This window comes from Calonectris borealis, chromosome 4, assembly GCF_964195595.1.
Source record: "Calonectris borealis chromosome 4, bCalBor7.hap1.2, whole genome shotgun sequence".
Lineage (NCBI taxonomy): Eukaryota > Metazoa > Chordata > Aves > Procellariiformes > Procellariidae > Calonectris > Calonectris borealis.
In genome coordinates, this window is record NC_134315.1 from 68,337,827 (window position 1) to 68,357,166 (window position 19,340).

General features: G+C 40.6%; 1 protein-coding gene across 1 annotated transcript in view; it reads left to right on the top strand.

Annotated features, from left to right (window-relative positions):
* Positions 1-19,340, top strand: part of NR3C2 (nuclear receptor subfamily 3 group C member 2) — a 209,363-nt gene that overhangs the window by 225 nt on the left and 189,798 nt on the right. The window contains exon 2 of the mRNA XM_075149997.1: positions 23-1,784. Coding sequence (XP_075006098.1) covers positions 23-1,784 — 1,762 coding nt within the window. The remainder of the gene's footprint in view (positions 1-22; positions 1,785-19,340) is intronic.

Consider the following 19,340-nt stretch of genomic DNA (forward strand, 5'->3'; position numbering starts at 1 on the left):
TTTTTGTATATGTCTTTGCTAGTTATGGAGACAAAAGGATACCACAGCTACCCAGAAGGCTTAGATATGGAGAGACGGTGGGGTCAAGTTTCTCAGTCTGTGGAGTATTCTTCTATAGGTGCTGGAGAGCAGACTGATGACAGTAACTATATGGAGATTGTAAACGTAAGCTGCGCTGCTGGCACTTTTGCCAACAGCAGCGCTCAAGGAAACAACAAAGAAAAACCGGAGCTGCTCTCCTGCCTGCAGCAAGACAGCAGTCAGCCTGGTCTTTTGCCCTCTGACATCAAAACCGAAACGGAGTCGAAGGAGCTGTCAGCAACAGTGGCCGAATCCATGGGTTTATATATGGATTCGATACGAGACGCCGATTACCCCTACGAGCAGCAGAACCAGGGGAGCCCAGGAAAGATCTACCAGAACGTGGAGCAGCTGGTGAAGCTCTACAAGGAGAACGGCCATTGCTCTTCTCCCCTCCACAGCGCCAGCAGGCCCTTGAGGTCTTTGATGTCGGACTCTGGGAGCGCTGTGAACGGTGGTGCCATGCACGCCATTGTCAAAAGCCCTATCATGTGTCAAGAGAAAAGCCCTTCTGGCTGCAGCCCTCAGAACATGCCTTCCTCGGTCTGTAGTCCTGCTGGAGTTAACTCTGTGTCCTCAACTACTGCTAACTTTGGGAACTTTGCCGTGCACAGCCCCATCGGCCAAGGAACCCCTTTGTCACGGTCGCCAAACGTTGAAAACCGGGGGTCTATGTTGCACAGTCCCGCCCACGTTAGCAATGTCGGGTCTCCGCTTTCTAGCCCTATAAGTAGCATGAAATCACCGATTTCTAGTCCTCCCAGTCACTGCAGCGTGAAATCTCCCGTCTCGAGTCCCAATAATATCACTATGCGATCTTCTGTGTCCAGTCCCGCGAACCTGAACTCGAGGAGCTCCATTGCCAGCCCTTCCAATGCCAATAATAGGTCCACTCGTTCTAGTCCAGCGGTTAGCACTGTGGGATCGTCCATCTGTAGCCCTGTAAACAACTCCCTGGGATTCCCGGCTTCCGGCACGCCGGCGGGACCTAGCAGAAGCCAAGATACCGTTCCCAGTCCAGAAAAAAAAGAGAAGGGTGCTCAAGAACTCACGTTTCCTAAGATGGAGGAAATGGAGAATGCCATCTCCAACAACAGTCAGATGAACCTTGTTCAGTTCATAAAACCCGAGCCAGACGGTTCGTTCGGCAGCGCGTGCATTGGCGACAGCAGCAAAATAAACTCCGATTCCCCTTTTTCAGTACCAGTGAAGCAAGAGTCGGCCAAGCATCCTTGTTCTGGTGCCTCTTTTAAAGGGAATCAGACAGTAAATCCTTTCCCATTTACAGACGGCTCGTATTTTTCTTTTATGGATGACAAAGACTATTACTCTCTTTCTGGGATTTTAGGACCACCTGTTTCTTCGTTTGATGGAAGTTGTGAAGGTAGCGGTTTTCCAAATCCAGGCCTACCTGTGGGAATTAAGCAGGAGCCTGACGATGGCAGCTATTACCAAGAAAACAGTATACCATCCTCTGCCATTGTGGGTGTAAATTCAGGTGGACAGTCGTTTCACTACAGGATCGGTGCCCAAGGCACGATATCTTTGTCGCGGCCGGTTGCTCGAGAGCAGGCGTTTCAGCACTTGAGCTCGTTCCCTCCCGTCAGCACGCTAGTGGAGACCTGGAAGTCGCATTCGGAGTTGGCATCCAGAAGAAGCGATGGGTATCCAGTTCTAGAGTACATTCCAGAAAACGTGTCCAGGTGAGCAGGCAAATTACTTCTTTTTTTTTTTCTTTTTTTTTTCCTCCCCCCCCCTTTCTTCCCCTGCATTAGACAAACAAGGCGTGAATTAAAATGGGGACCGGGGTGGTATTTCTCAAGCTGATGCGTAATTCTTTGTTTGCATTTCAATTCTTATCATTGGATTTGCTGGTTTCTTGCTGTATTTTACTCCGCCTTTAATAAAAATAAAGTGCTAGCTTTAATATTTAAAAAGAACATATTATATTCTATTGTTATTAGATTTGAAAGTGTAGCTTTAGTATGTTTATGAGGTCTTACTACTATAAATGTTGTTTTTCCTATAATGAGAGCTTAGTAAAATTGCTCTCGTGTGTCCTATAATGGTTATTCTTTCTTAGCTGGTGCTTGAATGTGTTGTACCTCAGATGAAATGTTGAGATGTGGATAAGAAAATGATAGTGTCGGGAATCCGCTTTTGTAAAGATGCATGGTTATAAGTTTGCACTGGACTTTAACTGGTTAAGTTTAAAAACTAAACCTTACAAGCCTGTGGCAATGTATTATTTCTGTATTTTAACTGTAGGAACATTTGGGTTGTATATATAGAAAAATGCCTCCAGAAGGAGGAGGGCTGTTAAAACTTGACGCATTTGAAAGGGATAAATGGATGAACTGATCCCCTCACTTTTGGTGGAAGGGAAATATGCAAGTGTCGTTTGAATTTGTGTTTCTTGGCTGATTCGTGGAAGCATGTACTTCTGCAGCAAACAGGTGTTCCTGTATCTCATAAAGGACGCTTACATTCATAAACTATCTAGTTTCATAGTCAATATTACAAGTTATTAAGTGCATCTGACAGCGTGGCTGAGTTAGAATAGTCACATAGCCTCTTCACGTGTCAAACAGGCTCACCAAAGGTTTGTGCTAAAGCTCAGCGAAATAGCTGGTAGCAGAATTTGCATTTACCTTTCTCAAGTCTTTTTTCTTCATCATGAGATACGCAGTTGCCCTCAGTGAATGAAATGTCTGCCTTGTTCTTGGAGCGGGGTGAAAAGTATGCGTAGCGTTTTCCGTATTTGTATGATGCTAAATATTTCTGAAAAAATAGTGTTGCAGTAAAAAACATAATCCCTAAAATAGTGGTGCTTTTGAGGAGGGAGAACAGCCTGTCTACCCAGGAGGAAAAAAAAAGACTTTAAATATTTCCATTTTATTCTCAGATCTGCCCAATACCTCTACAATCTCCTTATCGTTTTGCAAGCCATACTTCACTTTTTCTTTGGCCATTTCAAATACGGTCTCTGAAGAATGCACTTTTTAATGTATCTTTCTCAACTTGAAAGGGCTGTATCCTGCCTTCATGCTGAACTTTGCATGTAGCTGGATATTTGTTATCATCCCAGCTTGGCTTTAATGTGCTTTCTTGGATCAAGGAAGATGAAGTTACTGTTTTCTAGTTATTTTGCCTGATGAAATTTTCATAAATTGCATTATTTATATAGTGAGAAAAGTTCACCAGAAGACCGATGGGATGCCTGAAAATAAAGATGCAATATTTTACGGCCTTTGTGGTTGAGCACTGTTACTTGGGCAAGTAGCTCCTGCCAGCTGTGAGACCTCTTGCATGAGTAAGTGCTGCTTGTGCTGAGTCAAGGTTGTCATCCCTTGCAGGGCCAGGCACAATAAACAGGGAAGCGCTGGCAGGAGCATGGTTGTCATCAATAGTTGTGTTTTGAATGACAGTTTCTCATAAGGCTTTTGAAGGAGTCTTCTGATCTGACATTAATCCATGGCAGGTCTTCTCATCTATTTACCTCTAGACCAGTAAATGGATAATCTGTGTCATCAGGCTTGATGATGACACAGGCTTGATATACTTTTCGGTCTTTGTTCTCTGAGCTGATATCTCAGTAAGATATGCAGGTGAGCGTAGCTGTTACTTTGCAGGATTGAAATCCTGCAATTTTTAGCGCTCAGAGCTATTACTGCACGTGTGGAATTCTCTTCAGGTGATGGAGATCTGCAGGGTTGCGACACTTCAGGCATCCTGATCTGTAGTTCAGATTAGGACATGTGTCATCATTTCAAATCTCTTAACTCTGCCCCATTATTTAACTAAATGTTACTCTTAATCTGCTTGGCAATGGCTTTATGCTAACAGGTGCAGCTGGGGACCTGTGCAAAGCGCTTACAAGTTTCAAGGTAAATTCATGTAGAGGTCATTTTAGCAGTACAGATTTGAATGCGTAGGTGCCTGCTCAGATGTTTGTCTGCTGACGAGACAAGTCATAAAGACTCAACATAGGATTCACATATGTTAAAGCTCGCTCTTGCTAATGAACCTCGAATTGATCTTTACCTTTCTCTTCATTTCTGTGCCACGTTCCAGCTAAAACAGAGGAAATCACATGCAAGTTTGTTCACGCTCCGAAGTGTTGTAATAAAACATGCATAGTTTAAAACCATGTCAGACCCAACGTCCCAGGGTGGGTTTCAGCGGTCCCATGTCAGCGTGGTATGGGGGTTGCAAAGTCTCTCTTCCTTCACGTCGCCAGAACAGCAGCATCGCACCTCAGGACTCTGCATCCAAACCAGAACCTTCTTACTTCCAGGTTTTTTTCCTGACGTGTCAACTATGTCAGGCATCATACATTTTGCAAAGTTCTACAGCATGTGATTAACCCTTCAAAGTCTACGATACAAAGTTTCTGGAATTCTAAGTCTTCATCTTTTTTTCAGGTATACTTATCCTGCAATATAATTTGCCATAACCAAAGGCTAAGGTGAAGGGAGAAAATAGGCTACATGGTTCTCTAAAGCCAACAGATGACCAGCATTGAAGAGATCTTGTTTTGGCAGCCTTATTTTCTGAATCTCAGTATTGTACCCTTTTTAGACTGCTTCTGACTTGCAGCTTACATGGTGAAAAGGAGTGGGTGACCAGGAATGAAGAAGACTTTTCACATTGAGAATGAATTTTTAGAATATTACTGTAAAAATTTTTTTTCCTATTAGAATATCACCTTTCTTGAGTCAGTTATACTTGCTGATAGTGTCTAATAAACATAGTTTAGGCATCTAAAATGCCTTGCTACCTTACTGGCTGTGCCAAGTACCCACTGTCAACTAGAACATTTCTCTTTTTCTTCTTCAGTTACTTTTATTAGATGTCCACAGTTACGGTTCTTTTTAAGTTAGTTGGTGGTAACTTTCTTTGTGACATTGCAGCTTGTGGTGTTTGGGGAGCTAGAGCCTCTTAAGCAAAAGCAAGTTCCCTTATTCCCTTTTAAATGTTTTTCTTCTGCTAATATGCATGCAGAACATGTCTTTGTCTTTGAAAGATTTCACGTTTAATTTTTAATAGAGGGTGAATCATACCTGTCTGTCTGTGTGTAGATCCCCCCTCCATGACTGACATTTCTAAGAAATCATGGTTTCTAAACTAAATACTAGCAAAGTGGGCTTGAAAAAGAAGGTATGTGTGATTGTGTGATGTCATTGATGAAAACCTACACTAAGAATCCAGATAAGATTTCCCTTCAAGGTGATTGCTCATCTGAATCAAGGATGCCAGCCTAAGCCTCGTGATCGTGCCAATTATACAGTTTTCAAAATGGCCTAGGAAAATGTCATGGTTGCTTGCAACAACAGCAAAAATTGAGGAGGATGACCTTTCTGCTGTGTTAGCTCTTACCTAAAGCTTTTTCTGCAAATGTGCCTTTTCCCTGTAATTTCCATATTAACTCATGTATGTACACATACATACTCGCTTTTCTCAGCAGTTGTGGTGGAAACAAAGGTGGAAACTGTAGTTTCTTCCTGGCAGTTCCACTGGTGTAATCCAGTGTGGGATGAATTCACAAAGTTTGATGTGTTATTATTAAAAAAGTTTACTATTTTAACATAGATTGCATGCGTTTATCAATAATTATGTTTCAATTGTCATTCAGACAAGGAGATTTCTCTTCAAAACAGCATTTCATGATACTTTGGAGTCTGATTTATATCGTTAAAAGGAGTTCAAAGACTGTCATTGACTTCTTAGGGTTTATGGTCAAGTCTTTGATCAAACATTGACGATATTTTAGCGACTTCTTATACCTATCTGTTCCTGAGCCATTCATATAGATCAGCATTTTTTTCATAGACTCTACTTGTAGCGGCCCCAGAAAAACCCCACCCAACCCAACCCAAGACAAAAAAACAACCCAACAACATGGTCTTCACTTACGTGTAACCTTCACTGACTTGAATGGGTGATTCTGGTTAAAATCTGATTTCAGGCTATTGCAAGTATTTTTGTAAATAAACTTTTATGTTAAATATTATCTAGAATAGTCACTTATCAGAATTATACCTGCCAGAGAGATAAAGGTCTGGTAAATATTATTTTTAGAATTTATGAATGGCCTTGACCTCTGTTTGCTGACGGACTTTATGGGAAAAAGACCAAGCTGTTAAAATATTCTCCATGCTTGGCAGGACTGTTTTCCCCTCTAGCTTCCCACAAATTTACTGTGCAAATTTTTTTCACCAATGAATCTCTCATGGTGTAGACTGTAGCCTTAAATCTGTACTTTTTTTTTTTTCCAATTTGAAAAGTTATACTTGTTTTTGTAGGTTCTTCTACAGTTTTGGTAATTTTTAACAGCTCTGGGTATAATCTTGATACAACAGGGGCCTCTACCTATGTATGTCTTTACTTCTCACTAAAGAAGTTAGGATTCTGTATTAGCAAGTCAGGCCAGGAGGTCTAAAGGTTCTCCTTAGCGTACCAGCATGCATTTAACAGCCTTGTACTTTCTACAGCTTGCTTTGTTGTTATTTTGTTGAGGGTGCTCTTTTTTTGTTTTGCTCTTTTTATTGAGGACTTCAAAATCTGTAGAAAGTATCTTTTGAAAATGTGACTGCTAATGATGCCTTATTTTCCCTTAAAATTATACACATCAATTGACTCCTGTGCTGTGGCAGGGAGAAGTCCACAATGCTGGAAAATTGTGCTCCATAAATGGGTGGATCTTTCAAATCTGGGGAAATAAGAGCTCCGTTGTCAATCCGTTTGTTTCTTTGTGTATGTGGCTAAGTAGCGTTGTGTATTACTAAAACATTTCTACCGCCAGTTGATACCTCTGAACTTCGCAATACTCGGCTGTTGGAAATCAGTTTGCCATCGTTTATTCTGATAATAATTAATAATTGTTTCCTAGCTTTTATATCACTTCTGGTGATACAGAATCTCACTATGGTATCTTCTTTTGACCGTTTTCTGGAAAACGGGAAGGTGGGATCACCTTCGTGTACAGATTTTAGCAAGCGAAAGGAATTTTGATTATCCATATTCCGACAGTATGGATCAGTCCATTTTAGTGAGGACTGGAAGACACTGATGTCTGAAATATGTACTGTATAAAAATATTCCCATCCTATTTTATGGGATATGCATTGCAATTATGCAGGTAAGCATGCATAGGGATTGCTGCAGTGGTATCAATACTCGTGCAGTACTCGTATTGTCTGCAGAGGGAGTAAATTATTAAGTTGTGATTCACTAAGCTGTCCTTACTCAACCGACACTTAGCATTAATGGAACTTAAACCTGCTGTGAAGCGCTCTGCCCAGCTGAATCAGATTTCTAGATATGTATTGATGCTTTGCTGAACCCAGGTTTCAGTAGCGGTTGCTGTTGGGTGTCGTTTGTAGCTGAACGATGTATTTTTGCAGTGGCGAAATATCCTGTTGGGCCATGCCTTGTCTGGTCTGACTCTGGTTTTGCCCTTTGGGCACGTTGTATGTGAGAGCCAGGTCGGGTTCCTGATCCAGTTCACTCTGAAGCTCTAAAAACCAACAGGTCAGTGCAACTTAGTGAGCAGCGTGGTGCGACGTGGGCGCGACAACAAACTGAAGGGATGGAGAGGGAAAGGAGCCTATGAAATATCCTAAGTGCATGTTTCTGCTAAAAGATAATGCGTTGTTGAGTCATAATCTCGGCATTTGTATTTTCAGGGTGTGTTTTTAAAAGGCAGTTTCTGGTTTTTAACTCTATGTGTTGTGTCTTCGAACAGAGTTGTAGGAGCTGGAATTAGTAATGGACTGATTTCAACCAAAACTTCTTGGAGAACAGTGGAGTGCTGTGATTTCAGATTTAAGCTCTCAGAGGTCAGAAAATACCGCAGTTTAGGATGAATATAGTACCATAACTTGTTCTCTGGCAAATGTGTCTTATAATATGGCTGTATAAGAGTGATAAAAATGGTCTGACGAGAAAACTAAAAAGAGTGTGTGAAAAACAGGTATTAAATATGTCTAAGTTTAGTACTTTTATCAGTTTTCATATGCAGCTGGTTGCTACACAGTGTTTGGTGCTCAGCATATGAATTACTTTACTTCAGCTGCAGTCTCGTCTGAGTGAGAGAGATCTGCGGAGGAAAAGAGGAGTATTTCCATTGTGTCCAGTCCAGTCCTTGCAGCATTATTGGGCACGTTTGAATGCACCTTAAATAGACCTTGGCATGATTTGACCGCTTGCTGCCCTACTAGTGCAAACTGCAATGGAAGGTCACCGTCTGTTGGGGCCTCACGAAAGCCCTCTCCTGCTGGAGCCACGTTGGTTTTGCTGCTGGAGGAGACAGGCTGACCTTGGAGGAAGGCATACTTTCTTGATTTACGCTACAGGGGAAGGGATCGTAGGTCAGGAAGGCCCTGTTTATCCATGCCACCAGTTCCCAACGTAGCCGGCTCCGGTACCAGCACTGGCAAGAGGAGCGGCAGCAGCTCTTGGCTCCGTGCGGGGCTGCGCACGTGCTCGGGGGGAGGCTGTCCCTTCTCACACTTGGAAGCAGGGTGCGTGCGCATCCTTAGTAATATGCATCCTTCTGTTCAGGAACCCCAGAGTTTTACAACACCTTGAGAATTGATTTATTTTCAGGACAAAGTTTTCAAATAAACTGTCTCTTTAAATGGGAAACTTTGACCTTGGTTTTTGGTGGTTTTTTTTGCAACTGAGGTTTATTAACATGGTTTACCAGAGCTTAACAGTGTGTTTTCTGGAAGGATGTGAGCTGGGTGGTTGTCTTTCTCAGCTTTACTGAAATCAGTGCTGAAGGATTTAAAATAAAAAAACCCAAAACACCCCCGCCCACACCGAACCCCCCAAAGAAACAAAAAAACCCCCCAGAAAACCAAAGCCATGCTGTTGATGAGTCTGGATTCTTAAAAGGATCAGTAACACTGGTTGTATCTATTCAGTATGTGAATAAGTATTTTGCAAGACTCTATTTCTTTACTGAATTGTATTATAGCAGAAGTTCCCGGATTGTTGGTGGGTCACAAGAGAATAACTTGAAGTTGAATTTTATTTCTTTATCTTAAACTGTGAATTAAGCCCCTGCAATTACATTAGAATGTGTTGTCAGCTGGTTGCTAAATTAAATTTCTATAAATCTGCAATCTGTAAGCTGCCTATTTGCTTCATGGAAAAATTGATAGCTTAAATTTCGTATTTGGAGGTGAGATAACTTAGGGTTAATATATATTAAAGTATTTCTTTAAAAGGAAAAAAGTAAACATTGGTTGGAACATCTGAGCAGAAACAGAATCCAATATTTGTGCATAATATGTAAAATGACTTATAGAATTTGTACGCTCTCCTAAGATGCATGGGTACGCTGCTGATTGTGGTTAGTGATAGTTAATAATAGATCAAAGAGTTACAGCCCTGAGGTTAAAAAGCAAATTTCAGACTAATTGCTGAATGTTTCTGACAATTTTTATATCACTTCACTCATTTCTATTCTGTCTTCTAAACAATACTTTATACTTGTGTCTGGAGGTGAAATAACTTTTTGAATGGGCTTTCAGGCTAAAATTTGGACTGGACACATGAATCTTTTCTATTTTGCTTTTCTTTCCTTGTCTGCTTTTGAGAAGTGCTATCCCAAGTTTCTAAAAGTGGTGGCTTTATAAACCAATTACCTAGCAATTAGGTTTCTGAAAAAGAGATTTAAAAAAATCTGCCATCTTCAGTAATGTTTTCTGATTCTTTTGTATTTGGGAGAATATCTTACTTCCGTTTATGTGTGTGTATGATCATTTCAGGTTCATATTAAGTTTTAAGTCTACAAAATAAGCACGTAGTTTAGAGGTTTATTTTGGGCAGTGTAATCTATCAGTAGTCTGAGAGCTTTTAATCACAGGTCAGAATTGGAAAGTAAGTAGCTACGTTTGTCCTGACTGAGATTTTGGCTAGTCCCAGCTGCCGAACTATGGGGGTCTTGCTCGCATTTTTGGCAGTGGTTTTCGAATACCGTGTTGTGCTGGCATGATAGCGCAGTCCCGTGAAACCCGTCACTGCCGTACTTCATTTCCTTTGTTCACCAGCTCTTCTGTACCCGCCTTGAAGGGTCGGGATGGAGGGTGCACGGAAACTGTCCCGCCCTTGGCTTGGGAGTCCCCCAAAGAGGTTGGAGCCGCTCTCTAGGCAAAGCAGTGTTTTGCTCAATTAATTTTTAAATTGCGCTTTGCTTCTTGATGGCAGATTCAGGCCATATAGGAAAAGGGGCAGCCGCTGAGTTTCGCTGGCATGAGAACGGACTGAAGCGCCTGCGTTGCCCTGCCGTGGCAGGCAGCTGCCTGTGCCCGTGCATCCCCGCGAGCTTGCGCAAGGCGGCTGCGTCCGTGTACCCGTGTGAATGCGTCACCCGGCGTGTCCTTACCGAGACCTGTGCCCTCCGAGCCCTTTGGAAACCTGATTTCACAACCGGCGAGCCCCGGTTTACTCTGGCAACGTCTCACCTTGAAAAATCAATTGTGTTTGTATCTTTAGCTCTTCGTTAGTGCTGCTGCAGGTAGGAGAGTGGGGAGGGGGCTCATTTGCAGGTGGTTCGCCGTATTCCCCATTCAAACACGGCCTCTTGTCTGACTGAAGCAAGGCTGGAGGTGGGACCTGGTCTCCTTGTCATTTCATGTCACTGCCCTCAGACTAGGAGCAGGAAAGGGGTTGCTTCTGGAAGCGCGCCTTAAGGTTGGGGCATCAAGACAGCAACCTTTATTTTTCCCTCAGGAGGCTTGAGTTCAAATATGAGCCGCTCCAAAAGGTTGGAGATCTCACTTTTAGCATTGCTAAAGGCTTGTCTCTGGAAACCTGTCATGCGCTTCAGCGTTTCTGAAGACTGGAGTGCCAGGGACCTTGCAAATGAAGGTGGGTGGGAAATTTGCACTGTTTCCAGGCAGACTATCTGAGCTGTCAGCTTCATTATTTTAAACTAAATTAAATTTGTGCTAGAGAGTGCAGTATGTTAGAGCAGTTAGGGAGCTCTTCCTCTAATGGTAGCTTCAGATCTACTTTACTAGATCTAGCTTCCAAACTCATTTGGATAAATTAAAAAAAAAACAAAACAAAAAAAACCTTGCATAGGTGTTGATCATGGGATATGTGAAAACTTTCCGGAAAAATTAGAGTGTCTCATTTGAAGACAATGTAGTATTATGTTTGCCATGTCTAAGGATCAAGGTCCTTTTTTTTTTTTTATTGTTTAGTAGAAAATAAACACACGTCATCAGTTCTGGCCGATGGGTCAAGGGATGCACGCTTCTGGACCATTGCACATGTCCCTTTTCCATAACTAGCAAGAGGTCTTGTCCCAGAGTTGGGCACAGTCCTTTATTACGTGCCTGTGCCTGTCCGTACATTTGGGCAGTAAACCTGCTCTCTGAAGCTGTGTGCGGCACGGGGCTCCTGCAGCTCCCCGGGCTCCCCGGGCCTGGCAGGGAGAGGACGGGATGCCCTAGTGGGATGCTGCGGCGGAGGTCCTCTTCCCCCGTTTCTTGGGGATTGCCCCCCAGCTGGTAGCCTGTGCGCTTGGGTTTAGGGTGCACCGTGTTTTGTTTTGGTTGTTTTCGTTTTAAATTTATTTGTTTGGTTTTGAGCACTAAGACTTTCTTAAGTTAATTATTAAAAACAAATATTGGCCAATAAACATTCCTTAAGGATTAGAAAAAGTTACTGAACGTGACTGGCTTGTCAAAATTCTGCATTGAACCTTTGTCGCAGACCGCCCCACTATAAAATACATCACATATAACCATATTGCTGCAGGATTAGCTCTATAAACCCTGTACGGCTTTATCATACTCTTCCTTCAGATACATGGTGGCAAAACAGAGTAATTCCAATTGATTCGATTAGGATTTTTAAATCCTTATTTTAATCTGAATCTGTGTAAACTAGCTGGAAGATGAACAAAGTGGGGGGGTTAGACGTGTCAGCTTTTACTCAGTGTATGGAAGTAAATATTGGAAGTAGTCCAGAGCTTTATGGCTGCTGCCAACTAATGACATAAGATAATGTTGCAATGAAACAATGCACTTGATTTGCGCTTGTTTCCCAACTAACCTTTCTGATTCTTGAGACTGCTTGGAATTTATGTTTTTGAAGACTTGACAGTAAAAAGGAGATTAGGCATTGAAAATTTTGACTGATTAAATATGTGGTAATGACAACTTCAAACTGCACATGCAGATAATGAGATAAAGGACTGTTACTCATTTCATATTAAACCCATTTGGTGGAAGAAGCAAGGAGGATGAGTGTTTTGGATGGACACGTTATTTTAAAAAGGAAAAAAAAAAATCAGAGGAGCCAATTTATATAGAAAAACAATTGAAAAGAGTGAGTTGCTGATTTACTTTTTTTTTTTTTGTGACCAAAACCGCAGCCATTGTGGGTCTGCAAATTGTCCTGCATTTCTTTTCTAACATAAAGAAGAGTTAACTGTGTGCAGAAGGCTACTAATAAACTTGGTAAGTTTTTGTTAGCATTTTTATTTGGATCAGAAATGTGCTTTTGAAGTGAATCTTCCAGTTGCCCCCACTTCTGTGCTGCGGTTCACATCATGGGGCAGCTGAGGAGTGAAAAACCAGATACTTCTTAGCCAGCAGTCAATGAAAAAAAGCACTCCAGGAACTGCCTGATGCGCTCCAGCCCCTAGCGGCTTCTGTCCATGGGACCCTGCCGGGCTGGGGAGCTGGCCTGAAGCATAACCCTTGCAACACCTATAAAGTGAATAGTGGATCCTCAGGACCAACCGCTCCTCTTGATAGATCTCCTTCTGTTGCACCACACTGCCTGTAATGTAGATGCTGCCTGTGTCCTAATTGCATTTTCACCTGTTGACTCAAACATCTGTAATGGAAAAAATATTCAGGGTTACAGCAGAGGAAATTATTCCACAGAAAAATTGGAGGCACTGTTTTCGGCAGATGCATTTGTTCATGAGTTGTGTCCAGAATGAGTAGAGTACCTACTTACTCTTCCTTCATAGCACTATAGAAATCTTAAAAACAACTGAATTAAATCCTGGAAGTAGGAAATGAAACTGAAGTGACAAATAGGCTGTATCCTGTTTTTTCATTAGGGAATTTCACTTCTTTTCAACTAGTTGAAAGATCTAGATACGTTTTGCAGATATTCTCATATTTATTATAATACCAATCTGTAAAGGAAAACGGAATTGTTTTGATTATAGGCAGCTGTGTTAAGTATTTAGAAGCAGTTGTAACTTAGGCAAACTAATTTAACAACTTTGAATTGTTGTTTCAGGGAAAAAACCTACTTTGTGGATCAGTAAATTTTTGTAAAGTAAACCTATTGATTTGCAGCTAATTATATATTGCAGATGTCTGATAAATTAATTTTAAAATGAGGCTAACTGAGTTGAATAGGTGATGTATTAGTGGCTTGTAAATGACTTACAGCCATTAAGTCTATTCGTAAGATAGATACAGGAAAAAAAAGAGTTATAAACCTACCTTAATTTCTAATGAATTAGCACTGTAATACCAGGATCCAGATGAGTTTTGAGCTCATTCCCTAACTTCTTAAGAGGAGCTTCATGTTTTTCTTATTTTCATACCCTCCATACTGTGATGAACAAGATACTCCATGTCCTCTACCATTGTTCCATGTTCTTCCACCTGTTACTAGCCCTTTCCATGATCTCAAGATGCTTCAGGTTCTGCTTGCTTCAGCACAAACACTTGATACTGTACTTATTAAAAGAAAGTCTTACTAAGGTTATAGCAAGGTCCACGAAGCCAACTCTGGTGCAGCACAGAAGCTGGCTCCTCCGTCTGCCAAGCTCACGTTCAAAGCTGGCGTGCTTCAAGGTGTGAGGAGATGGCAGCCCTAGCCGTGGTTTTGGGCGATAGCGGTGGTCAGAAGGTGTTCCTGGCGACTTCTCTACACCAGTGCTGGCAACGTGGACATTTGTAGTTCTTTCCAATTTCTGCTCAAGGTACCTGAGGCTTTGAGCTTGTGCTGGGTCTAACTCCATAGGAAGAGTTACTGCTGATTGGGATATATATTGGCTTTTTTCCATCATGCGGCGCACCCCAAACTCAGAGGTGATATTGTTGTTGGCATGACTTAAATCAGTAAGTCAATAGAAATGAATGCAATTTTCATGCTGAGCAGAAAAAATATTCAGGACCAAATAGGAATAAGCTTGAGATCAGGAATGCAGAAGAATAAAAAATATGATTTAATGAAAAAGAGAAGGATTATAGGAGCAAGGAAAATAGCAGGTATTGGCACAAGAGGGTGTAAGCTTAATATAGCGCACCAGATCCTAGGAAAACTTGTGGTTTTGTCTGACATGACTAAAAATTGAGAAAATTCAACATCCCGTCAATTTACAAGAAATAGCTTTGACTGATTTTTATAGATGTGTTTCATGTAATCAGTTTGAAAGACAACAGTAAATACACCGATGTTTCCCATTTACTGTTTTTGGTACAGTCTAGTCTTTGTCTGATGTTTCACATGGGAAGATTAAGGTACCTCTGTACTAGGCATGAGAGTCGATGATGGAATATGTTAAATTATCGACTGTTCAAAGGACAGAAATGTAAAAATCATCTGCCATTTGTAGAAGACTGCATTAATATTGTGGCTTTTTTTTTAATTAAGTATACACAAAACCAAGCAAAAGAGTAGAACTTTTTGTTCGTCTCTGTTACTTTGTCTGCGCTGCTTGCAACGTCCAAAATACCCATGCTGTTACAGGTCCCACAAATGTAAGGTAACTACATATCCAACTCTTAATTATATTTCTGTATTACGTCAGGTCTGTGGATTAGGAAAGTGAGATGTCAAGAGTAAATTTAGGTTGGGGCTTCTCCGCCAAGTCCTCAATGCTCCCACCAGTAGCTTAGTATGAATTAGTCTGTTTCTTTAAAGGCTTGATGTAAATATTGAGTAGGGTTTCCTAGCAACATTTGTAAGGTTAAGTAAAAATCAGATTTGCCAGGTATTGCTTCCAGAGCACACTAGTCTTTCTATTTCAAAATTTATACTTTTGATACATTATCTGCAGTATGACATGCTCAACAGAATCTGATAGTATTGTAAATAAATAATTTTAGAAAGTCATAGATCCAAGGACAAGTCAGGTGAAATATTATTCTTACTTTGGGACAGAGTTTTTCTTTTGCTGTGTGTTAGTACTGTGCCCAAACTAATGGGGACTAACCTTACTTGACTTTGGCAAGCATTAGCTATATATAGTGTGTGTATATGCACAAATAAAAAAATACAACAAAAATAAAGCCGGTAGGTATCTTCCACTGTTTAAACCTGCTAAAAAAAGTTCTTATTTATTGTTGGTTTTGTCAAAGTGAACAAAGAAATGATGTGCACTTCCAAACTGGTCTCTTGAATTAGCAGAGGTCTGAGATACAGGTGGTGGCATCTCTTACAGAAATCTTGATTTTGCTTTAACTTTGATTTGTAGTGACAGGAGAGAAGATCAGCGTGAATATTTTCTACAGTGACATAAAAGTAGAGGATTCATGTTCTTTTACCCTGTTCAGTGAATTGCATGCAAGGGTCTCCACAGGTGCTTTGGACGTGTGGAAGGTGTGTGTGCCTATGGTATACCTATTCTGGGTAGGATAGTTCCCCCTTGAGAAACATAGAAGGCTGGAATTTAGGTTAGCCCAGGACAGATAGATAGATAGCGGAGGGAAGCAAGGAATGGAAAAATTTGGTTGGCTGCTTCCAGTCCGAAGTTTTTGAGTCTATAAATAGAGTCTATCAGAATATTTCTAGTTAGTTCTGGGGAAAGTCAGCTGCTGTACTGGGGATTGGCTGTGCTCCCAGAATGAGGAGGGGAAGGAAAAAAAAAGTATGATAGGAGGCCTATTGAAAATCTACCAACTGACACCAGTGAAATCAAGAAATTGGAAGATCCTGTATTTGGACTTCAGTTTATTTTTCTGCAGCCTGTGTCAGTGCGGGATATTCTGCAGAGCGACTCTCTGTAGCCTAGTATGAGCTTCCAAGTTAACCGGGCGCGGGAGGTAGGTCCACACGCAGCACCCGGCAGGGTTCATAGTTCAGAAGCCAGGACTAAAGCCTGATATCAAGAATGAGTATGGAAGTAGAAGGAAGTGGCGTATTATCCTTGTTTCATGCCACAGTGGCTAGTGTGGACAGCCTGCCCTCTCTCTGGGTTAGATGCATTATGTAAAGGGAAATGGATAAATGAAAACATAAGTTGAATTTTGAGCTAATAAAATGAAGTTATCTTGCAAGCTGTGACTTTTTTAAATAAAAAGAGAAAGGTCTTGCTGATGATTTAATGTGCAGACTAGTTGAAGTACGTTAGATACCAGAAATAGACATTTAAGGGAGTCATGATCAGCTTTGCAAACAGTTAAGATGCTTTCTAGGAAATACAAATTACATACTTGAAAAGTATTCTGAATTGAGATTTAAACACAATGTACAACTAGAGTATAAATAGCTAGTAAGTTTAAAAATTATAGTATTTTTAGAAGGTTCTTAGAGTAGGGGTAAAAGATAACCTTTCAGCAAGGCTCCCTCCCTGCCACGTAACCACAGAAGGATGATCCTTCATACTATAAGTGGAAAAAGTAGCTTTGGTCAAATAAATAGCTTTATGCATGTAAGCTGAACCAGACTACTCAGATGAGCATTTATTCACGTCAGAGTTCATAGGAGCTGAAATTATCTGAACAGTAAACGAGCTTTTTCAGCACTGAACTAATCCCAGAAAAATCTGTGCTCACGTTGAAAATAAAAGTGTTCATGACAACTGTTTTGCTGCTCAGGCTTTGCTGGCAACTCATTTTTTTGTTTGTCATTTTTCAGATATTGGGAAAAGTGGTTATATTGAGTGTTTGTGGCAGAGGGAGAAGGGATAGAGCACTATCAGTGCTTCTCAGAGGTGCATGCTGCCTTTTGATGTCCCTCAGTGTTGTGTACCAGTAAGATGCTTACCTACTGCTTCTAGATTTCCATAAACATTAGATAAAAAGGTCACACCAGTGTTTACCTTTGTTTCCTTTTTTCTTTTTTTTTTTTTTTGATAAATTTAATAACTTCTGTTGATCTTTGTGTTTGTAATAAACCATGACATTTACAAGGCATTTTTAACTCTATTGCATCAGTAGGTACTTCAGTTTCTCTGTATTAGTTGGAATAAAATCTTGCACTAACTGATTTCCTCGGCTGTCTTATTATCTTGATTATTTAAATATTAATACCAGTAGAACCATTTTAGACATTCTTGAGTGATTTTAAATTGGCAAGCGTAGGTAAAATTTTCTTCAGATGCTCAGCAAAAGGCAAGCATTTTGTTTTTGAGGAAATGTTGTTAATAAATGGTTTGTTATTGACAGTTCTTGAAAAAAATGGGGTAAAATGCTAAAGAACTAATATTTTCATAGAATCATAGATTCATAGAATCATACAGGTTGGAAAAGACCTCTAAGATCATCGTGTCCAACCGTCAACCCAACACACCACGCCCACTAAACCATGTCCCTAAGGGCCTCATCTACACGTCTTTTAAATACCTCCAGGGATGGTGACTCCACCACTTCCCTGGGCAGCCTGTTCCAAGGCCTGACCACTCTTTCAGTAAAGAAATTTCTCCTAATGTTTCTTTTTCTGGTAATTTTTTGTCATGCATTTGGAAACTACTGAAACGTTGGTCTCGTTTGAGGAAACAGCTCAAAATTCATGTTGACTATTCATTGAGCCACTTGTTAATTTAGATAATGCAAACCAATGTGACAAACTGATCTTGAATGAGATCGGAATAGAGTTCTAAAATGATGCTTGTAAATAGGTCTGATGACAGCGGATGTTTTACTTCTTTCCAGAGCAGTACATTTAAGATGTATGTCACATACCCAAAAAAAAACCCCCAAACCAAACCCCCCAAAAAACTCAAATCGGCTCTGGATTTAACGGTGGTTTATAATCCCCATTTTCTGAAATAGCATCTGCTCCAAGTTTTGGAAGCAGACAGAATTGTGTCTTTAGATGGAGGATTTGATCTCACATCAGTTAGAGTCCTGACGGCTTTTCCTGACACGTTGCTTGATGCATAGGCTGGCAGCAAGGCTCCTGCGTGGAGCTTTTTATTTGCACTAGTGGCCCCATTAAAATCAGTGGGACTGGCCGTATACAAAGGCTTTGCTTAAGCTGCTGCAGGTTGAAAGTTTCCAGTGTTTCTAACTTACATCAACTGTTTTATATTATGCTTTTTTCCTGAGTTGTTCTGGCACTTTGATTCTTGTCATGCACAGCATGCATCTTTTCACACTCCCAATCCCTGACTGTGATGGCTTGAATCCTTCATTATTTTGTGATTAATTGCAGAGATACAAACATTATCAAATCAAAATCCCCGAAAGGCCTCTTTTAAAGGATCTAGCTTTTTGATTTAGCTGCCCCACAAATTACTTATCTGGTGGCTGTGTGGTTTTTAACATCCTGCTAAATTTGGAACAAGTCCATGAAATACTTTCTGCGATATCTGGGGAATAGAAAAGCTTGATAAGTTATTTCGCCCATTGCTTGGGTCAAGCCTTTCAAGAGGCGGCAGCGCTGAGTGTTGAATCCATTAAGTACGAATTGGTGGGTGTGCAGGATCATGGTTTGTATTGTTGGTTATTGTATTAGGGTGTTCAGTGCAGATTTTCAAGTGTTAGAAGTCCAATTTTTGTCTTTCAGATACATGTAAACTCATAAACTACAATTGTAGCTATATAGGAGAAAATTGTAATGCAGGTGAGAAGTAGCATGGCAAGGAAAGCGCTTTACATTAGCTCTTTTATGCGTTGCTACATGTGGTGGTTTTTTAAAACATTTTATCCCTTGGGATCTAATAACAGACTAGAGAGTTATTTGGTTTATAAACCTGTATGGTATAATATTTAGATATTCAGAGGGAAAAGGTCAAAGAATGTCTCCTGTGTTATCAATTCCTCAATGGGAAACTATATTAAAAACTAGAAAATATAATACTATGTAATTTAGAAACACAATATATAATGTGGGTTGAGAGACAATTACTGTGTTTTATTTCTCTATATTTTCCATTTTACTGAATGCATTTCAGCAACAATTGGGTTTTGGCTGTAATGCTATTTGTAGCAGTTTCATGAAGCTGCATAGCAAATTACTGTGGTGTACCAGATAAAATCAACTCCTCACTTCATTCGTGAAAGTCATATTATGAAAAGCTCTTACAACTGGCTTATGTA